The following is a 21,518-nucleotide window of genomic DNA, read 5'->3' on the forward strand; positions in this document are numbered from 1 at the left end:
CTGTATTAGGAATGGGCTTTTTTTCCGTTCAAATTTTTTTCCTAGTTCACTTTAACCCTGTAGAAATGTTGATATCACTAAAACATTTCACTTTTTCAATGTACCCTTTCTCAAAGAAATTAGATCAGAGTAAAACCAACTCGTAGAGGATTTAGACCTGAAAAGTTTCTAAAACAAGCATATAAAGTGCGAAGGAAAGATATCATGTTTTTTGATATGCTCTCCCCAAGCCCTCGACAATGGTTGTTAAAAGGCAAAATATTGTACATCATGTATGCTAAAAAACTCGTAGTCAAGCACTGAAATATTTTTTAATAATCCACTATTGGTTTGTTAACTAACGCTGAAGTTAAAATAGACAGTAGTTATGCTCCAAAATAATTATAAAGTAAGTTGTTAGCCTACTTTAGCATTGCAGTTCTGAACAAGTTTGAATAAATGTGAAAAGAACAGAAATATGTTTTTGCTTCAACGTTTCACGGTGAATTAATAACTTTTACTTCACAAAGAAAAAAAAAGGCTCTCATTCATTTTTCAACACATTTTCCGTTGATACCTTGTATGCATTTATGTTTTAAAATAAGTTTTACTGCTTGATTTAATAAAATATTTTCTCTCGGCTAAAAAAATCTTGTGTGTGTGTGTGTGTGTTTTTATTTATTTTATTTTATTTTTAACGAAAAACAACACATTTGTTTTTAAGCACAAGCATTAAAAGGCTTTTTCTCTAATATTGTATAGTATAAACGCTCTGACGTCTTGAATATTCAATTAATAGTTACACAGTCACCATAAAAGTGCTAATGTTTCTGTGGTGCAATTACTATTACTTTCAGGAAGGCATGTTTAAATAAATAAAGTCATGCTGAAAAAGTGAAACTTTAAAAAGTTGCGACTGACGAAGAATCATTTTCAAAGCAAAACTGTTGTTATGCATAATAACAACATTTGAATGTAATGAAAAATATTTTTTTCAAAATATTTCATTGTGCCTTTCTTGTGGCACGGAAAACTTTCTCTCCAATAAGAGCTTCAAAAATATCAGGTGTTCAAAACAAAATCTTTGTCAAGTCAATTCCAGCTGTGATGCAAGAGCAAAACTTTCTCTGATGTTTCCGATTTAATCTTCGGTTCACTTTGTATAACTTTTTCCCCCTTATCTTACATCAGCGATACTAAAACTAATGAGTAAGAGGAAAGTGTGCCAAACGGTTGGCGACCGATCTGCCAAACCGGTTACATCACCTACACTGTGGCAACCCCGAGGCTTCCCCTCTCCGTGCTCTTCCCTACACAACTCAGTCCAGTTGCGTCTCTGCAAGCGTCTGGATTATCCTTGCCGAATCTCGTCGCTGCGATGTCGTGAAATATTGTCCAATGTGCGGATGTGTTGTCAACTGTCAAATGTGCTGTCTAGCGGTATGCCTTGGTCAGCTTCAGGATTGTTACCTAACCATGGATTTTCAAGAGGCTTTAGACTTGTGTCCTAACCGGATTTTTGGAAACTTGCTTTACTCTTAAAGTGTGCGCGGATTTTCGGTTTTTTGTTTCTCTTACTGTGTCGGCTCTGTTTGAGGCCGGTGTTTTTTGTTTTGCTTTTCCCCTTGTGTTATCCATCATGGCGAGAAGAAGCGGTGCGGAAAGTCCTGTGGCGCCGCCCTGCCCTTCCGGCTCTCTGCCGGACTTGTCGGATGGCGGAAGATTGAGTTGTGGATTTAATGAAGTACGATGGTGGTGCCGGACTCGATGTAAGTTGAGATTTGCATTTTGTTTTCAAGTTAAGATAGTATCAATTACCGTGCATGTCACTATTCTGGTTAGGCATATAGCATACAATTTATGCAGACGTTCATTGAATGTCCTCCTAAATAAGATTTTACTCTCATGTTGAATTGAGGCAGTGAGAAGCATTGGGATACAAATAGGCTTTTTAGGTTTTGAGTAAAACGCGTGCAAAACTCAGATCCTAAGTAAGCTTTCATTGACAGCTCTTCTAAAATTCCCAAATCATGTTATTCCACCGAAGTAGTAAGCATAGAGCAGAAAAAGAATGACAACCCAAAATGTGTGCGAAGAGGAATTGCGATTGTACTGAACGAAATACCATCATGCTAATTATAGTATATGCCGTTGCTTCTTTATTTATTTTTTTTTTTTTTTTTGGATACTTTGATTTCAAAATGTAGCTTGCGCAGTCAACTCTTGTTCAATCGCTAAAAGATTCCTATGATGTTGCGAGATTACTGTCGACCGAAATAAATGTCAATGAGCGCTCGTTTTATTATTTTAGTTTCATTGCAAATTTGATTTTGCATAAGGAATTATCGTCAATTTGTAACTTCAAGAGAATTTTTTTTAGACGGTACAAAAATTTTCTCGTGTCTTCCACATTAGAGGGTATTTGACTTATTCAGGAAAAGGAAAAATTGCTTTTAAATACAAAAGCATAAAACTGAAAGTCAGAAACACCATCTTTTGATCGAGTCAATTGGGGGAAAAAAGAACTCATTGCCTCAATTTCTCTTGTTTCGTTGACGTATGTTCAAATGCGTTCTACCAGTATTAATATGCAGCCCATTCAGAAAGTGCAGATCATTATTTATTCAGTTTCAGAAAGATGAAACAAATGGGTGTTCTTTTTGTAGCATATATATTCTGAGAGTGGACGCTTTTTTAAGATCTTTTCATTGAATGATTCAGTTTAAATTACTAGGACCCTTCTGAGATACTTCCCCAGTGCATGTATGCATTCTTTTTAAGTTTATATTTGCATTCATTAAATGTCATTAATTCGCATAGCATATTGACTTTATTTATTTCCGAAATGCATTCAACATGTTAAATTGTCTCATATTACTTCATAAAATAGTTTTTACAATCACTAGTTTCTAATGTTTTCAATGCATAATTTAATGTGTCAAAGTGTCACCTCCTACTTTACCAATGGTGCTTTTTGTTTCCAGCTAATTGTTTTTCTTACAAATAGGTATATCGTACGCATTTTCTTTCGTTTTGGTTTATTTCTGATCCATTAAAACAACTAATTAAAAGCATCAAAGATGCGTAAAAGAGTAGTAAATCATTGCCTTCATTCACACATGGATACTATTGTCATTAATGTGTATTGGTACTCTTTTCTTAAAAAAGAACCGTAGTTTTACATCGTTAACTACTTGTTCCTTTTTTGCCAATGAAAGTTTCAGTTTATTGAAAATTTTCTACAATTATAATAAATATTTTCTTAAAGAGAGAGAAGAAAAATTAGTTTTACATGGCTGACTACTTGTTCCTTTTTAAACAAAGAAAGTTTCAGTTTATTGAGAATTTTCTAGAATTATAATAAATATTTTCTTAAAGAGAAGAAAAAGTAGTTTTACATCGTTGACTACTTGTTCCTTTTTAAACAAAAAAAGTTTCAGTTTATTTTGAGTTTTTTGCCACGCTGGTGCTTTTTAAATCGCCATTTTATCAGAGTATTATAGACCTTGACCGGACAATGGCTACTCTGATTAACATAAACTCGTTCTTCCATTTTTCTGGGAATCCTATGAATTTTTATATCGCGTGCACTAACCTTTTATGCTGAATCCATCAAAGCAATGTGAATAACGAATAGCTATTCGAGTCCAAACGAAGTTGCACGTAAGTGTAGGAGGCTTCATTTGTTTTCATCGATATGCGTAGAAAGAAATGACTTTTACATCAAGTGTCAGCGGTCCAGAAAAAATATCTTCTTACGATACCTGCCAAATATTTTTCTAAGATGTTCCAACGAATTCTCTTCAACCAATATGAGATTAGTGATTGAGGTATTGCTTCAGGGTATGCATGGTTTTGAAATACATTGTCTCTTGCAAAATCATTTCAATCAATGCCCTGAATCTCCTCATCGTTATTTAATGTGGTTGAACTATTCTTTAGGAACGCTTATTCAGTTTTTGAATCATTTTATTGAGAAGTGTTTCTTGAGGGCAAATAATATTGGTAAAATTTTGAGAGATCTAATTTATGACGATTGATTATAAAATGCTGAGGAATACTGTCTGGCGTTTTGCCTATAAACTATAAGGAGTATCTTTAAATAATGATTCTAATACTTTATACAGTAAGCGATTCAAGCTAATTCTTTCTAAACTTCTGTGGAAAGTTCTACAGTGTCGATATAGTGACTTTTCTTAGAATATAAGTAGGGTTGATTTTTAAATGTTTGTTTTTTTTTCAACTCTGGTGCGTATAATAGGTTAATTTATGTTGTAGAGAAGGCTCTTATGTTATCAAAATAAGTCTCAGTCTAGCCGAAATGTAAAATTAAATCTAGCTCGATTTGAACATCCTTATTGTTTCTTTTTAATTCTTCAGGTTCATCAACACTTAATCCAAAAGACTGAATTTCATCACCAACGAAGTTTTTTAAATCTCTTTTAAAAGATAAATGTAATTATTGCTCTTTTTTCTTTTGTATGAACTGAGGGCAGTTAGAAGAAAACATAAATGACAAGGCATCGATGTTTTTCAGAAACGACGATTTCCTTTAACGCACATGGCACACTTAGTAATTTTTTACAAACACCAATTTCATAGGATCTTTATACTTTCTATTCGTCGTCTACAAAAATGATATTTGTTAACTCTTCCCTGTAATGTGTATTTTCCCCCGCTAAATGTCTGAGAAAAATTCTTGGAAAACCCTTTCTAATGGGATAAATGTCCCCAACCCTGATCAATCCTTCAGTGCAACTTAAACCATTATGAAATTATCTTACGTTTTATTATCACACGTGCTTTTTTATTCGTAAGAGATAAGATTAACAAAGTAAATAATATCTAACATGAAACATCTATCTTCAACAAACATACCCTCCGATCAATGACAAAATGTTGATAAACACATCTGTGTAGTGTCACATCCCTACTCTATTACTTCCATCCACCCGTTTCTAGTGATTTCGCTTATTTCTAATAAACATTTTTATTAAACATTGTCATTGCGCTTCTTAGAAGTTAAGTCGTTTTAACTTTCTTCAAAGATTCCTTTTTAATAGATATTGCTCCCCTCCTCCAAGACATTTATTTCGTTTGTCAATATCACTTTTTAATGATTATTCAACATCATAAATCCCTGCTATAAACATTGTACATCGATAAAATGAAAGTTTGTCGGATAAAGAAATGATTTCAGATGAATTACCTGAATGCTTGTTTTGTTATTCAATGTTGAGATGGTTCAGCTGTAACATTTAAACTGCTATGCAATATCATGTCAGAAAATACATTTCCAACCAGTTTATCTGACAAAATCAGCAGCAAGTGGAGTTGGTGGTTTTTTGTTTAGATCTTTCGTTTCATTTTGGACTACTTTGATGTCTGATTTATACCTTATTTTTGGTTGATCGACTATTACTTGAGGAAAAGCTAATTCGGCTACATTATGAAAGCTACAAAGAGCTTGACCCCACTTTAATGTACGTTGTCATGCTAGCCTTGTCCTAAGTATAGTTGAGGCAAACCAAACCTGACAACGTTCTGAAAGCTACGCACATCCTAATTACAGCATTATGATGCTGCCAGATTAGGTATGCCCCAACTATACAGTTTGCACTTTTCTTATACTTTTGATGGTGATCGTCCAGAAATGTTTCATTATGATCATCGATGTTGTAAAAGCTCGATATCACATTCTTACCAGGTAGATAAATTCATTGTGTTTTGTTTTGACCATCCTTCTTTTGGAATATTGACTTGTTTTGCCATGGTGGATCACGGTAGCTAATCCACATTCTTGTTTGTAACTTGATGAAACGATACAAACGAACAATGCGGAACACGTGGATGTGGTTTACGCCTAAGCGGTTTATTTCTTTACCGGAAGTAATTTCACTGAAAGAAGATAGGGAAATTCTCCTAAGACAAAGGCAAAATTGTGATACATCCATTTTTATTCCGTCCACGGTCCAGGGTCATCCGTTGAACCCCATAATCCGCTGCCGATGCTGTTCCGTTGTTTCTTAAGCAACAGCACGTGAGGCAAGGAGATGTATTGGATTCGCTGATGCTTATCATTTTTTTCTCGGGTCGTCAATTGTTTTCTTGCTGTCGTAGTCTGTTTTTCTTTTCTTTTGTGTTACATTGTCGACTGCACTTGCTTATGCTTTCATCTCTTTCATCTTAGATAACTCCCCCAAGTTCAAACATAAGGTGGCTATTTTGTGATGGAAACTTAGAAACTTTGGGTGCTGCTCTGTTATGTTATGTAGCTCTCTTCTTTTAAGAAATTCTTGTTGGAAATAACTTTCTTCTTTTTGAGCTCATTTTTGAATTTATCGTAAATATCTGTATTTCCCAACTAAACCAAAAATAAATAAATAAAGCAATCAAAAGGTTATTTTCTTCTTTAGTTCAAAGCAAACTTTACGGATTGCATTTATGTCACTCACATAAATTGAGCTTTAAAATGTTTTAAATGTATGTTTAGAATTTTTTTTTTTTTTTTTTGGTATAGTTGAAGCATCGTTTATGAAAGAATAATTAATTTTTTCTGAAAAACGAAGTGAACACATGCAATGTAATTGAAACGAAAATATTGTCTGCTTTCAATTCATCTCGTTTTAAAAACTAATCCTTTCTTAGGTAGAGTAATTGTACAATAAGAAAACAAGTAAGCTCTTATAGTGAAATTCTTTGCATAGATCTTAAAATTTAATCCGTTTAAAAAAAAAAGTTAACCTTACTATCAATAAATATTTTCTGTCCCCATACAAACCTTAAAGAAAAAAACGTCCACTTTGTATATGGTCAAATGTACCTCAAATCCCCTTTTGCTTTAAAATTTCTTGTCAAATAAAATATTAGCTAGAAGAAAAAATTTCTCAAAAATGAAGTATATATTTTGTACTCAATAAAATGTAGACCGTAGGATTTTGTCTTAAGTGTCAAGACAATTTTATGTCGATTAAAATTCAAAAATCAAGAACTCTCGCCTTCTTTTTTTTATATTGCCTTGAAATTTGGAAGGAAGTTTCTTTTCTCTATCAGCCCCTAATTGGTTATGCGGTCTGAACCAAAAACTAGATTTGAGAGGGAGGTATCTTAACTCTTTCTAGATATCTCTTTCAACTGATATTCTTGAGCAATCTAAACGTGCTGCATTAAAACATTCAGGGTTCTGTTTCACACATAAAGCTTCTAAAAGGGCTCTTCTTTGCTAAATCATTGGGCAAAATCTTTATCCACATAGTTTAAGAAATCCAAAGATGTCTGACTTTGTTCATCACTTTCCCTACAATGTCTGTAATCATCAGTGTCTGCAAAGTCATTTCTTTTCTCTTTCTTCTTTCTGGGAACTCTTTCATGTCCTCTTTTCCTTCACATGTTTCTGTTTTTCAGTAATCTTCACCAAATTTGTGTGCGACCCTCTTGTAAAAAAGAGGTTGGGCACCACTGATCTAATACATTTGCAAAGGGTTCTAAATATTTTAATCTGTATTTTATATCTGTAAAGGCCAAACAATCAGCCATTAGCCATTAGGGAATGCTATTCACTAAATTAAAAATGTCTTAATCAAGTTTGTAGTTTGTGGTCAACAAACTTGCATCAAATTTCTCCTGTTGTCTAGAAAAGTCTTAAATGAATCAAACATTTCATCTCAGAGCTTGAAATACCTCTAACATTTTTCTGCTATTTTCTTTGTACCAAACATTTAGCGAATTAGTTTTTATATTTTGTTCTCATTTTTTGTTGTATTGGAGAAATCTAATTCCTCCACTAAGATTTTTTAAAAATGAATCAAGCGTAACTTAAAGTACATTCTGGATTGGAGCTGGTGTGTCTAAAAATAGATCTTTTGCAGGTAGGGTGAATGAAACTTTGAAAACAAATCAGTAAAAATTAAGTTGAATTGCGGGTATTGTAGAGACCAATTCTTTAAAACTGCTCTTTTATTGAGGATTTTGTAACTAAGAAATTTATTAACGAGTACTTTTATGAAAATATTGAAATTGTTATTTCTGATTATATTTACTTGAAAATTTAGGTAAGATATATATTGTATATATATAGTATCAAAGCAAGTGATACCCGTATTAAGATGATTCCGGTGAAAAATTCGTCCTTTTTGCATTAGTTTAAAATTTGTATAACATACTAGTTTAATTTATTTTGAATGTTTGATGAATGTACCTTGAAGAGTTAATTAAGACAGAAGCGCAAGAATAAATAAAGTTGGAGGGGAATATGACTATTGCTTCAGAAAAACTTTTTTTCTTTGCTATTTTTTTTTCTTTCGTAAAATGCAACGATTCAATTGTCTAATGCTCCATTTTGAGTAAAAACTGCCGCAGAGATAATTTTCTTCGATCCATCGTAGTGTGTAAAACGAAAACAGTGACTCTCGGATCATATTTACTAAAACCGGATTAAACTAATTCTTTTGGTTTTCATCCTCAACTTTATCTCTTTTTGCATATATTGATGCTGAACTGCCTAATGTTTAAATTTTCATATTATCAAAACAGTCTTTTTATGTAAACAATTTATTTTTGTTGTTATTAAATGACGTCAGTTGGGAATAATTTCAGCAATGCGGAAAAAGAATAACTGTCTTAACATATGAGATAACGTAGTTGAAATTCAGCACCTTTTTTCAGTAAAAAATTGCTTTGATGCTTGAAATTTTATCTTCTAACGGATAAAATTGATTCTTCATTTTTATCAATATTTTATCTTCTCTCATTGCTGTTTTTCTTTTAAACTTTCTTTTCATTACTTCAATGACACGACAGAGTTCTTTTTGTCGTCGTTTTGTCAAATTCATTTTAAAATCACGTTTTTCTCACTAATAACGTAAAAATTTTCACTGGGAAAATGGTGAGAATTCTTTTATTTGAATTTAATTTGCTGCAATTTCGTTTCATATTGTATAATGTCCTTTATGTTTCATGTTATAGAATAGGTGTACACACATAACTATACACACACACACACACACACACACACACACACACACACACACACACACACACACACACACATATATATATATATATATATATATATATATATATGTATATATATATATATATATATAAAGTTTTGACATCATTTGCTTTTAAGTATAAAACATATCACGGTTTTGTAATTAAAATTATACTTTTTCTGTTTATAGTTTTACAATGTCTTACAATGACTTTGAATACATTGGATCTTTTGACTTAACAGTTTGACCATACACTTCTTAAATAATTTGCCAACGAGCAACAATGTTTTCAACATTTAGTATTTTTATTTATGAAATGCATGGTATTCTTTTTTTAGAAATGCTTAATGCTTTGTGTGATACTTCTAAATTATTTTGCTTTTCATTTCTCTCCAGTGTCATATTACAAATATATTGCTAGTTTGAAAATTTTCTTTTATGTTCAACTCATATCAGAATTTTATAAAATTTCTTTTTAATTGTTCTTTTGAAAATTTATTTTGTGACCTATATTCATATTTTTAAATATTTAAAATCGACAGAAAATTTAAATCAGTGTGTTTAAAAAATTCTGTTATGGCATTTCTTCTTACTTAGCAAGTGTGCACAAAGATGTCATACTATGCTTTCTGTTTTAACAAAACACTTGATATTGCTTACATCAGTTATGAGAAAAAGTATTTTAAGAGAAAATAGTACGACTCAATTAAAATGTTTTAAACGTGTCTTTGGATAATCCCGCATAGCATTTTCTTCATCTTGTGATGATCAAAAATGCAAACCAGTGGGAAAAGGGAAAGTTAAAGTCCCACTACCCTATCATAAGGCATTGAGATTTTTACGTCATTATCGCAGCCTATTCGTCATAAATGACACTAAAAAAATCACGTGTCACTCGATTGTTATCTAATCAAACGAAACATTTCCCATGCGGATCTTGCTCACTGAATAATCAGCTGCTGACAGGATTTTGAGAGTGCAGCCTACGCATTGTGAGTCAAGTGCAACGTACGAAGCTGAGAGTTTTAAATTATTCTCTTTACCGGGGAATTTGCCCAAAGAGCAGAAGTGAACCTTATGGGTTTTGGATTACCTCCTTGTAAAATTTTAATACATAATTGTGTAAAAATTAAAAGAAATAAAAAAATAATTATTTTATGTGGAAAAATAAAGTTTTGAATGTGTATTATTCTTCCCCTTCCTCCACACACACACACGTGCGCGCATATACAAGGTATCTTTCCTAATCTCTGTCGAATCGGTCCCCAGTAAGTTTCTGAAGGAATGTCTGATTCAAACAAAAGAGTTTTATTCATTCATCTATTTTTATTTGTTTTGAAAAATGTTCGCTGGACATCTCGTTATCATGTTATGTTTTTAAATTTAACTGTTCGTTCTATTTTGAACGTTTCAAAGAAGCATTTCATGTAAAAATTTAACTTTATGTAAATTCTGCTCTAACGGACCAAATTTTAATCCGAAAGAACTTATAACTTTTAAAATACACATTTAAAAATGTTTTTTGTTTTGATTACTTTAAGGCTATTTTTGAACTTTTCAGCAGTTTTGTAGAATCAGCGGTTTCACGTAAGGTTCAAAACTATTTTGTTTAGCCATCAGCAATTCAAGGGACTTTTATCTTTTACATCTTTTTTTGTATTGAAAGATTTTTTCTTAAGTCATGTTTATATCATTAAAAGCATAGTTTTCTCATAAGAAATATATTTTTTTCTTTTTTTTTTGAGCTAATTGTTTAATACCGGCTCTTTTTCTGATATACTATCTGTATTTTGTTACCATTTTTTTCTTGCATTCATAATAGTATGCTTACAAACTTCAGGAATGGGTTTTCCTATTAATGAATTAGTTTTTGAAAATAAATAAATAAATAAAAGTTCTGCATCTATGGAAAAATTTAGAAAAACCATCCTTTTTACTACGTCTTCAATTTTAAATGTTTTATCTTTTCGAGATATGGCAAAGCCTATCCCTAGTTTTGGTAAGCAGATTGTGTGAGCAGACTTTCCATTTTTTTAAAGCCTTTTGATGAATACGTCTTGAAGTTTTAGTGTAATAAATATTATGATTTTATGAAAAATTTTAAAAATATTACTTAGATTGTTTCAAAACCTTCAGGGTTACACTAGCTAGGTGTCAAACTAAGTTTTAAGGTAAAGATCTTTTCATTGATTTTTGCCGTTTGACAGGTACCAACCAAGTCCCTAAAATTGTTTGAACTGCAATAGTTTTACCATTCAAACGATTGTGAAACACTTTATTTAACCAGGGCATTTCTAACAAAAAAAAACTGCACTTTTCTTACGTTTCTTAATAATTAATAATTATTGTAATTGTCTGAAATTCCATCTAATCAGCAAAAATTTATCAAAAGTGAAAATCAATACAGCTGAACTGCGATCAACTTCCATGCAAATTAAGCCATGGATCAACCCTGAAGAAGGTTCATATTTAAAAAACGCAGCCTAAGTCAGACGTGTGAAAGACAGAAAGATATAGCCTCGTGTTGCAAAACCTATGTTTGAAAAATGGGAAAACAGACAAGTTTGATTATTGTAGAAATTCTTATTACAACATGTTGTTGCTTTTTATTAAATGCACACAAAGGAATGAAATGGATTGTTCTGCTTATTGCATAATCGTGGTTACGAAATTAAGAAAAACCTTCACTTTCAGACGACTCGCTGCAACTCAAGCCTGAGACATAGCGAATGAAGCAAAAACACCATTTACAGTCACCTTACATATTCTGTATCATGCAGAGAATCATCAAAAATTTGATTTCTGTTAGCATTTCAAAAATAATTTTAGGACGAAAAAAAAAGAAAGAAAAAACTTCAACTTTTTTTTTTTTTTTGTGCAAGTCTTCTACCATAAAGTAATAACCATTAAATATTTTTTTCTATTCGGATTTAAAATTTCCATGCATATCAATAACAAATCTAAGACCTTAACCCATTGACAAGCATAAGCTTTGGGGTATAGTATTGAAGTTTGCTGTGTTTTCACAAAAATACATATTGTATACTTTTTTTTTAACTTTTTTTTTTGCTAACAATAAGATTCTGGTATCTCAATAACATAAACTGACAATTATTATTTATATTCGATAATTTTTAAAATAAAATTGGAACTTATGCGTCCCATAATAGATAAGCATTCATCAAATATCGACATACGTTTCACAATCATCGATCCATACATTTGTTGTAATAGTTTTAGAACTTGCGCATTTTAATGAATATACCGTGAGAATTGAAAAAAATATAAAGGAATCATTCAAGAGATGATTTTTTAAAATGAATCTACACTGGAAGGGAAAAAAGGGACACAGTTTTAAGTGAGCTTGCAGTGTTGTAAATTGTTCTGATTTTGATGCATTGAGAGATAAACAACGAAACTCTATGATGTAAAAATCAAGTGCAGTAAACCCTCATCAATCCGGACCCTATGAAATCGGACTTCTCTTAATCTGAACAGCCGTTCAGATGTGCATACTGTGTCTTAACTTGGCATATTTTCCCCTAAATGATACAATTAAATTATTATTTCAAGCATCATAAAAACTGTCGGATCTTCTTTTATAATTTTTGACCAAAAACTATTTATTTCCATGAGTTAACCTTTGGTGTTTTATTAATGACTAGTGGTACCCGCACGGCTGTGCCCGTACTTGGAAATTAAGAGGTCATTTGGTTCGCCTGTATATTTACAAATAATGGATGATGAATTTCTCGCCTATTGGCTACGTTCATTTGCTCGCCCATTTCACGGTTCCACGTTATGATAATTTTGTAATTTACTCTTTCACGTTGTGATAATTTGCTCGGTAAAATGTTCTTAAAATTAGAATATAAAAAGAACAAAATCGAATTTTCGAAAAAACGCTTCGAGGTGCACACCCCCATGCTACAAACTAACTTTGTACCAAATTTCATGATAATCAGCCGAACGGTTTAGGCGCTGCGCACGTCACAGAGATCCAGACATCCAGACAGAGAGACTTTAAGTTTTATTATTAGTAAAGATTACGTCGATGCATTCGAAACATCGATGTTTTTTTTTTGTCAATAATGTCTTTGAGTTATCAACAATGTCTCTATGTTTTGTGTTCGATACTTTTTGGATGTCGATGTTTCATTATTATTGAACCAAAAAAAAAATGTTTGAAACAAAAACTAGAGTTATTATGTTTATAAAACTACAGCTATGATTAAAAGCAAACATCACTAATCAATGAGGGCAACGTTTATCGCATTGGAAAGAGTTGTATATAATTAGTTTTCTAAAGAAGTACACTTACATTGGAGAAAAGTTAACCAATCCTTTTTTCCACCCTCACTTTTTAATTTGAATATCGAGCATTTTTATACTTTTCTCCTGCGAAAAGTGTTCCCGTAATAAGTCGTTGATTTCAATAGTTAACGATAATTTTACTTTAAATGTGTATCGTACTGTACATATTTCAAATTGAAATAATTATTTTTCGACATATTAATACATTTTGTGTTATATATATATAATTAGTACGATCCTTCTGTCTCTGCGATTTTACTGAAATCAGTTTTACTATAACACCTGCTTATTATTTTAATTTTTTTCGTGTTAAATAGAAACATGTTACCAATTTGTGTAATTAGTTCACATTAATTATGAGCTGTATCATTTTCAGTTTGTGTATCACTCATATAGAAAATTAAGAGGTTTACTAAATTATTCCTATTTTAAATGATACTTCAATGTTTTGTATGTGAAATATCCATCAGTTGTTTATTCTTTAATTTCGAAATAAGATATTTTTAATAATTCATTGTTATTATTTCCATTATTAATTTTATTTCTTTGCTATTCTATATGGATATAGTTTTTCTTTCATCGATTCCTTCTGAATCTGAATTTTCTAGACGTCAAATTCGATTTATCCTGGATTTCGTTATTATGATTATTTTGTTCGGATTTTGTTTCGTGCTGTTCCGCATCGTCAGTTTTGTTTTAAGTACGCGGCAAAGTTTCTTACAATTCAAATATGTGGTCCGTTTTATTCTTGTTGTCATATTTTTTTCCAAACTCGTATACAATCGTTTACACTGGGAGTTGCTTTCTGTTCAAGCGATCGAATCCCATTGAATCCGTTTCAATTACATCACCACTGTTCTTCAATGTGTTTGTACTGCACTGATTCCTTGTAGTCTGATCTGCTTACACTTACAATATTAGCAATGCAATTTGTTATAATCAGTGATGCAGTTGTTATATCTGAACTTGCTGCGTCTTGAAAACATAATAGATTTACTGTTGTATTTTGTGCTCGGAGAATATTTTCTTATCAAAATTAAATTGTAATATCAATTGAAACAGTGAAGGACTCTACCTTAAATGATTTAAATATGAATTAAATTGCGAGTTTTTTAAATTATATATTTTTTCAATATTAACTTAAAGAAGATGTTAAAAATTATGTTACTAAGTTAGAGTCTAAGTTATTTGACACCGTCAGAGAGCCCCCCCCCCCCTCCTCCCACACCTACCATTTGCTTGGTTTATCGGTTTTAGAGGCTCAGAAAAATCTGAGTAAAGTGGGTCCCTGTAAAATTTTATCTGAGTTTTGAAAATATTTTTGAAAAAAAAAATGATATTTAGTTACAGTTATGAGTCGTTAGCAACAGAAAACACTAATAATTTAACATTAATGTTTTTATAGTATTCACACAAAAACGAAATATAGCAACAATGACAATAATATAAATATTGACATATTGTGAAAAAAAACACAGTTATGATCAGCGATAATGAACTGTATGAATTTTAATAGCTACTATGTAGAAACGACATTAACTATTTTAAATATGAAATTTTGAAGTGTTAGTCAACTCCTCGAAACATGAAGTCTTTTTTAGACTATAGAAGAAAAATTGAGTTGAGTCTAACACACGAGTTTGATGTTATGAAAGGGCAATTAATAAGTTTTGAGTAAATAAAATGTTATAATTACGTCTAATATGTAGACAGAAGAAAATATATTGCTCCTGAGAAAATATGCAAGTGCAATTAGTTGAACCAGCAACAGGGGTGCCCATCCCCCCAAGTTCAATGGCGCAATTCCCCCCCCCCATTTCCCTTAACTCCCCCCCTTTTCTTTTTAGCTCTTATTCTTTATTTTATTTATTTATTTTTTAAAATAATTTATTTATTTTTCTTTTTTATATTTTTTATTTATTTATTCTTTTAAATATGTTTCATTTATTTATGCATTTAATTATTTTTAATTATTATTATTATTTTATTAGAAAAGTTCTGTGCTTCGCCAATGACACACATACACAAACTAAATAAATAAAATAAAAAGTAAACAGAATAAAATAAAATAAAATAAAATACTAATTTAAATTAAAATAAATCGTTAAATAAATAAAAAGCAATTTTAAAAATCCCCCCACCCCAATTTTGATGGCGCAATTTGCGCCATAATCCCCCCTTGTGAGCACCCCTGACCAGCAAGGGAAAATCTGTAAAAATACATTGTGGGAGTTGTCTATAGGCTGATAACCCGACTACGATGTCCGCATTCGTTACGTGAGGCCGGCTTCTTTTTTCTTCCTCTGGTATTCGTTCTTATGCAATCTGTAGCGCCAGGTGCTGACAACCATGATATGCGGACCCCATTGAAGTAGTACTTTCACGGTGAGCCCCCGCTTTTATTGTGATTCCCTGAATATTTGCTCAAGTTGGCCGCTGACCTACTTAAGCTCTTTTTAAACAGCAGACATAAAAAAAGAAGAAGAGCTAATGATGCCTTCCACAATGTGTTGTGTGAGGAATATTCGTGGAAAAAAAAGAGAGAGAGAGAGAGAAAGAAATCCTTTTATTTTTCAATGATTTCTGGTAGGATGAATTCTTAGATTTATTTAACTTTTTGAGAATAGAACTGCAGTAACCCTCATTAATCCGAACCCTCTTAAACCGGTCTTCGCTTGTTCCGGGCAGTCATTTAGATGTAAATGGAAAGCGAGTTTGATCAATAATGTAATGGTCATGTTTTGTATTTTTGTAATTTCCTCTAATGCAATTTTGTATTTCATTCTCTTGAATTCAAATTACAATTTTTATCGTGTACATTAGTTTGTTTATGTACAGTGGCCAAGGACGGATACAAGGGAGGGGCGATGGGAGCGATCACCCCCTCCTTGAGCCGAGATACAGGAACTTTCACGCGGCACGTTTTCGATTTTGAAGTTCCCAAAACAATTTTAGACGATCTTATATGATGTTAAGAGAAAAAAAAATAATCTCCCATGGAGTTTTTTCGGAATAGAAGTCTTGAAAACGCAATTTTAGCCCATTTCTTATTACTTTAGGGATAGGGATTTAAACTTTCTACAGGAATTTTTACCACATGAAGCTTCAAAATTTAATTTCAGACTCTGTTAGAGATGATATTAGAGAAGGTTCGGATGCTCTCCTCTAAAAAAATTTCAAAAGCGAGATATATGTTTGATCATGTTGAGGCGTGGGATAGGGTTTAGAGCACTCCTTAGGAAATTTTCAGAAATTAAACTTAAAAAAAAAAATTAAATTTAGACGATCTTCCATAACGTTAGGAGGAGAATATAAGGAAATGAAGAAAAAGGTTGTTAATAAAAAACGCCCCCTCCTTTAAAATTTTCTGGATCCGCTCTTGACCTTGGCTCAATTTGCAGGTTATTTTGTTTACTCCGTACTTTCACTTATTCGGGCGACCTGAATCCCTTATTAGACCGAGTTAATGAGGTTCTACTGTTTTTTCTGTCGATGCCTCGTGACCTTGGAACAATCTGCTCAAGGTGAATAATCACTTGTTAATTTTCGCTTTTGATACATGTTTAGCCATGGGAGGCGCGAAACTCAATGTCTGCTATGTTTAGCCAACGAATTGACTGCAGCAGTATAAATAATATGAAAAGTTTTTACTATTCTGATGTTGAAGAAATGTATGTAAAAGTCTTTGCTTCACAAAAAGAGCATTTCTCAGAGCTGTGAAAATGGTTTGGCCAACAGTTATTGCTCCGCGTAGCACAGAGTGAATGACGATTAAAAAATATTTAGTTGAATGGGATTTTTGTTTTATTTATATATTATAATAATTATTAACTGTTTATTAGCTTAGTTTGTGATTTTATAATGGTATTACGTAAGGAATATTTTAGGTAACTATAATCTTGTGCGTCTTGTCTGAATAAAAGAAAACATTAGTTTTTCCACTGCTAATTGTCTAATTCTATGCTTTTAACCCTAATTATGTTTACAATTTGTGGCTGCTAGCCCTCTCGGTTTTTATTCGCGTTCTTTAGGTCGAATGTGAATAAGAGCTAAATTACTTTATTATGATCTGTAAATTATTCCTTTTATATGCATTGGTAGTCTTGTCGCACTCGTAACAATCAACAACCAAAAGAAATTGTAATTGCTCATGATGAATATTTTCCTCCTTATGATCGCTCACTGCTCATTAGAGACGAGATATAAGGTTTATCTTCCTCACCTTCTCTCTTTTCCTTTTTTTCTCCTCCCCAGTGATTTTCCTGTGTATTTTATCGTCATTTTTTTTTATGGGGGGAAGGGGAAGAAGAATTCATTCATATGCCATACTATAATTTCTCACTAACGTTGCACTATACTAACGGGCACCGTAAGTCTCAAAAATGACTGCAATTATCTTTCTTTCTCTCTCTGTCTTTTAAGTTTAGTTCTTTAAGTGCAATTTTCGTTTGGCGCTTTCTATATCAAACTAATCATTGTATTTTCTTTTTTATTGTGTCTCTAAAGTGTATTATAGTTCTATTATTTCATAAATATGTATTTGACAGTTTAACCAGTTATTTCGTTAGCTACCTTTATTTCATGAAAAAAACTAGTCGTTTATGATGTAAGGGGTTATTCACAAATAATGTCACTCTTTGAGGTGGGACTTTGTAGCAAGGTGGGGGGAAGAAGGGAGCAACAAGAAGTGACATCACACATTTTAAAAATATTTTTATGAAAAGTAACTTAACATTTGACAAGGAGAGGGAGTGGGTAAGATTAAATCTAATGCCTTGTGACAAAGAGAGGAGAGAGTCTTTTTTTTTTTTTTTGAAAAAAAAAGGGGGGTGACATTTATGAACAGCCATTAACGGATTCCACCTTTTAACTGCAAAGTTTGTACCAAGTTCTCGGTGTAACAACGTTCGTAACTAACATACTAGTATGAGCTTGCACGAAAACTAGTTCTTTTAAATACTCGTACAAATTTAAATTTTGGCTATTTTTCCATTGTCTGGCCTGAAAAAGAAACAAATAACAGGTCGTGCTTCCAAAATTTTATGCCTTTCCATCAGGTTGTCTACCCTTGAAAGTTTATTGCTTACTTATGTTACATTGAATGCGTCTAGTCGGCTCTTCTTTGACTCATTGTACATCTACTCTCGATTATTTTCGGAGGATTCCGGCGCTTGTCTACTGCATGTGTCATTGCTGTTGGCTGTCTGGTTGCATGCCTTTATAATTGATCAACCTTAATTACAGCATCTTCATTATATGTTCGACAAAGAACAGAGCATTTTACTTGTGAACTTGAAAACTAGGAATGTTATAAAACAAATAAAAACCAACATATCGTTTCCCTCCGTCTCTCCTAAAAGGGCTATAAATATTTTCTTGAGGAACAATCGCATAATTGTGCAAATATTTTTTTCCTTGAAAGTTTTTTTTTTTAACTCAATTAAAAATTAATTCTTTGGAATAATTGCAAATTATTTGTTTTTACTGAATCAAATTCTTTTGTAATAAGTTAGATATAGTGATAGAAAATCATGGATCTCGTACGGGTGCATATGACTATAATCATCTTGGAATTTTGTAAAAAATGACGTTCTTTTCAACATGAAATTTTTTTATGATAAGAAAAGTTTTTGTATTTCGTCCAAAATGTTTAAAAAGATCACCGCAGTATTTTTACTTTGCAATAATACTACCTTGAATGACATAAATTTCAATCTTTTAATAATACAATTTTTACAATTTTAAAGTCTTTTCTAATGTAACTAAACTAAAACCTATTTTATTTTGATCCAATGTAACTAACCTAAAACCTAACCTAAAACATTGTAATGTACTGATTTCAGAGGCATTAATGTTTGATTTTCTTTTCCTTTACTCAGCTTATTTCTCTCTCTCTCTCTTTTTTTCCTTCTTCTGTGTGTGTTTTTTTTTTGTAAAAAAATATTTTTACAAATTTTAAAAAGAGAAATCAGATGTTTATATGCGTCTGACGTCTTTTAATTAAACAAACATAAATTATTTAATGTAGGTTAAATCCCCGTTAAAGCATTGATGAAGGCTTTAGTTTTTTGGAAAAACCTAATTTTCAATCATTTTTTGTTAGTTATTTATAAGTTTTCTAAAATGTATTCTCTGTTATTTTCTGGAAATATTTTTGAATTTTTCGTAAATATTTAATTGAAACATTATTGTGTCTCAAATTAATGAAGTGATCTTAAGGAAGTTCGACATTACAAAAACCAAATGTAAGGAGACAGAAAAGCAATTTATTTAAAATGTTTCGAAAACTAATTCAAATCGAGAAAATTCACACGAAACAACAAACATTTAATTTTTGTAATGAAAGTAGTCGCAAAATAAATATAAAAAAAAGAATAGAAAGATAAAAATTATGCAAAGAGCTGAAAAAGGAAATATAATGGAACAGTTACAAGATTAACGGTGTTGCTCGCATTTTAAAAGCGTTCAAAATGCGACCGTTTGTTACAATAGTTACATTTTTTTTAACTGCATCATTATTGCAAACAGGAAGAAAATATTATCATAACAATTTTGGCAGCATTTCCCGTTAGATTGTAAAAATGATTGCTTTTGCTCCTGTTTCCTCCAAAATCAGAACTATAAACAAAGTACTGAAAGATGTCAGAATTGATGACTGAAAACAGACAGCGCGAATCTTTATGCTAGTTAGGGCCTTCGCTATCGCTCTTTCTAGATTTAGCTCCTTGGCTACACCTACTGCTTGCCTTGCTGTCTGTTGCCCTTACCCCTTTACGAGATTTTCTGGCAATAGATTTTTTAGTCTACCTAACCGTCTGAAGCGAGATGTTTGCTAGTTTTTTTTTTTTTTTTTTCACTTTTTTCTGCTTCTAAAGATTTCTTGTTGAATAGTTATTATATATTTTTTTTTAGTTATTTGTCATCGGATGATTACATTCATACAAACACTGAGAGAGATTTATCCCTTTTTCCTGTTTATTTTTTCAAAATATATGATTTTCATTAACGATTAGGAAAGCCCTGATGGGAAGTCACGAGAGGTCACTGTGACCTCCTAATAATTGAGTACTCGACAAATTTTAGGACAGATGAAGGAATGTGTACATACATGTTTTACCTTTCTCGTAAAATTTGTAGTTTCATATGGTAAATTGAGAATTTTCCTCCTTCCACAAATTCACGTTTAGGTCACCCCTCTAAACAATTGATCAACTACAACAGCGAAATACCTGTTTTAATTTGAATTAAATTTTGTTCACCAATACGTCATTATTCAAAAACGAACCGCCGAAATTTCATTTTTTTTACAGATGTGATAAATTTATTTTAAAAATCGCAACTTCAAACAAGTTCATTAGCTATCAACGATTTGAATAAAAAGTACCACGTTTCTTATCTGGTTTTACTTCATACTTCCAAAAGTGTAATGTAAGCAAAGATATAGCAAAGTGTAATGTAAGTAATGTAAGCAAGTGTAATGTAGTAATGTAAGCAAAGATAATGTAAGCAAAGATGAGAAAAATGATCTGTGTGTACGATTTTGATTTTTTAACCTTAAGAATGTTTGACATTTTTTGTTTAAGAAAATAACATAACATTGAACTGCAATAATTTAAAAACTCCATTTTTTTTTTAAATCAGTTTTCCATGATGCTAAAGTTTACTCAAATTTTCTAAAAGTGAAAACACGCTTCACTACATTTTTGAGGCGGATTTCCGATTTTCAATGCGTGGAATGCGCTTGTGGAGGCGTTAAAAATGTTCTGAATGTAAGTATTTCAGTGAATCAAAATGAATAATGCATCTATTTTACAAAGGCTGACCCTTTGCTTTTTGTTTGAGGACATTTTTTCTAAATCCGACACACATTGAAACCACTGTCTAACGCTACAAATACGTAATTCCCAAAAGAGACGTAGCAGAATTCAGACTCAAATTTTATTCTCTCCTTCTAGCCCACCACTAATGACACATTGAAATTTTGTACAGTTAGTTTGGAATTAAATTTCTGTCGCAATGTAATTCAGATATTTCAACTGTTTCAGACTCGACAACTAGAGAAAAACTTGGAAATTTTTCTGTTCAATGACAGAAAATTTCAAGAACAGAATGTAAGTTGTTTTATAAAGGCAATAGTTGAAAAAAAAAAAGAGAAAGAACGTTAAAAATGCATTTCAAATAAAATTGAGACGTGTAATAAGTAGTTCAATAAATTCTGTGTTTAAGATCAAA

The 21,518-nt window shown here is 31.7% G+C and overlaps 1 protein-coding gene across 1 annotated transcript in view; it reads left to right on the plus strand.

Annotated features, from left to right (window-relative positions):
- Nucleotides 1-1,618: 1,618 nt before the first annotated feature.
- The window catches only part of LOC129219460 (pro-epidermal growth factor-like), a 43,739-nt gene continuing 23,839 nt past the window's right edge, over nt 1,619-21,518 (plus strand). The window contains exon 1 of the mRNA XM_054853857.1: nt 1,619-1,748. Coding sequence (XP_054709832.1) covers nt 1,619-1,748 — 130 coding nt within the window. The remainder of the gene's footprint in view (nt 1,749-21,518) is intronic.

Source organism: Uloborus diversus, chromosome 1 (assembly GCF_026930045.1).
Source record: "Uloborus diversus isolate 005 chromosome 1, Udiv.v.3.1, whole genome shotgun sequence".
NCBI classification, from domain to species: domain Eukaryota; kingdom Metazoa; phylum Arthropoda; class Arachnida; order Araneae; family Uloboridae; genus Uloborus; species Uloborus diversus.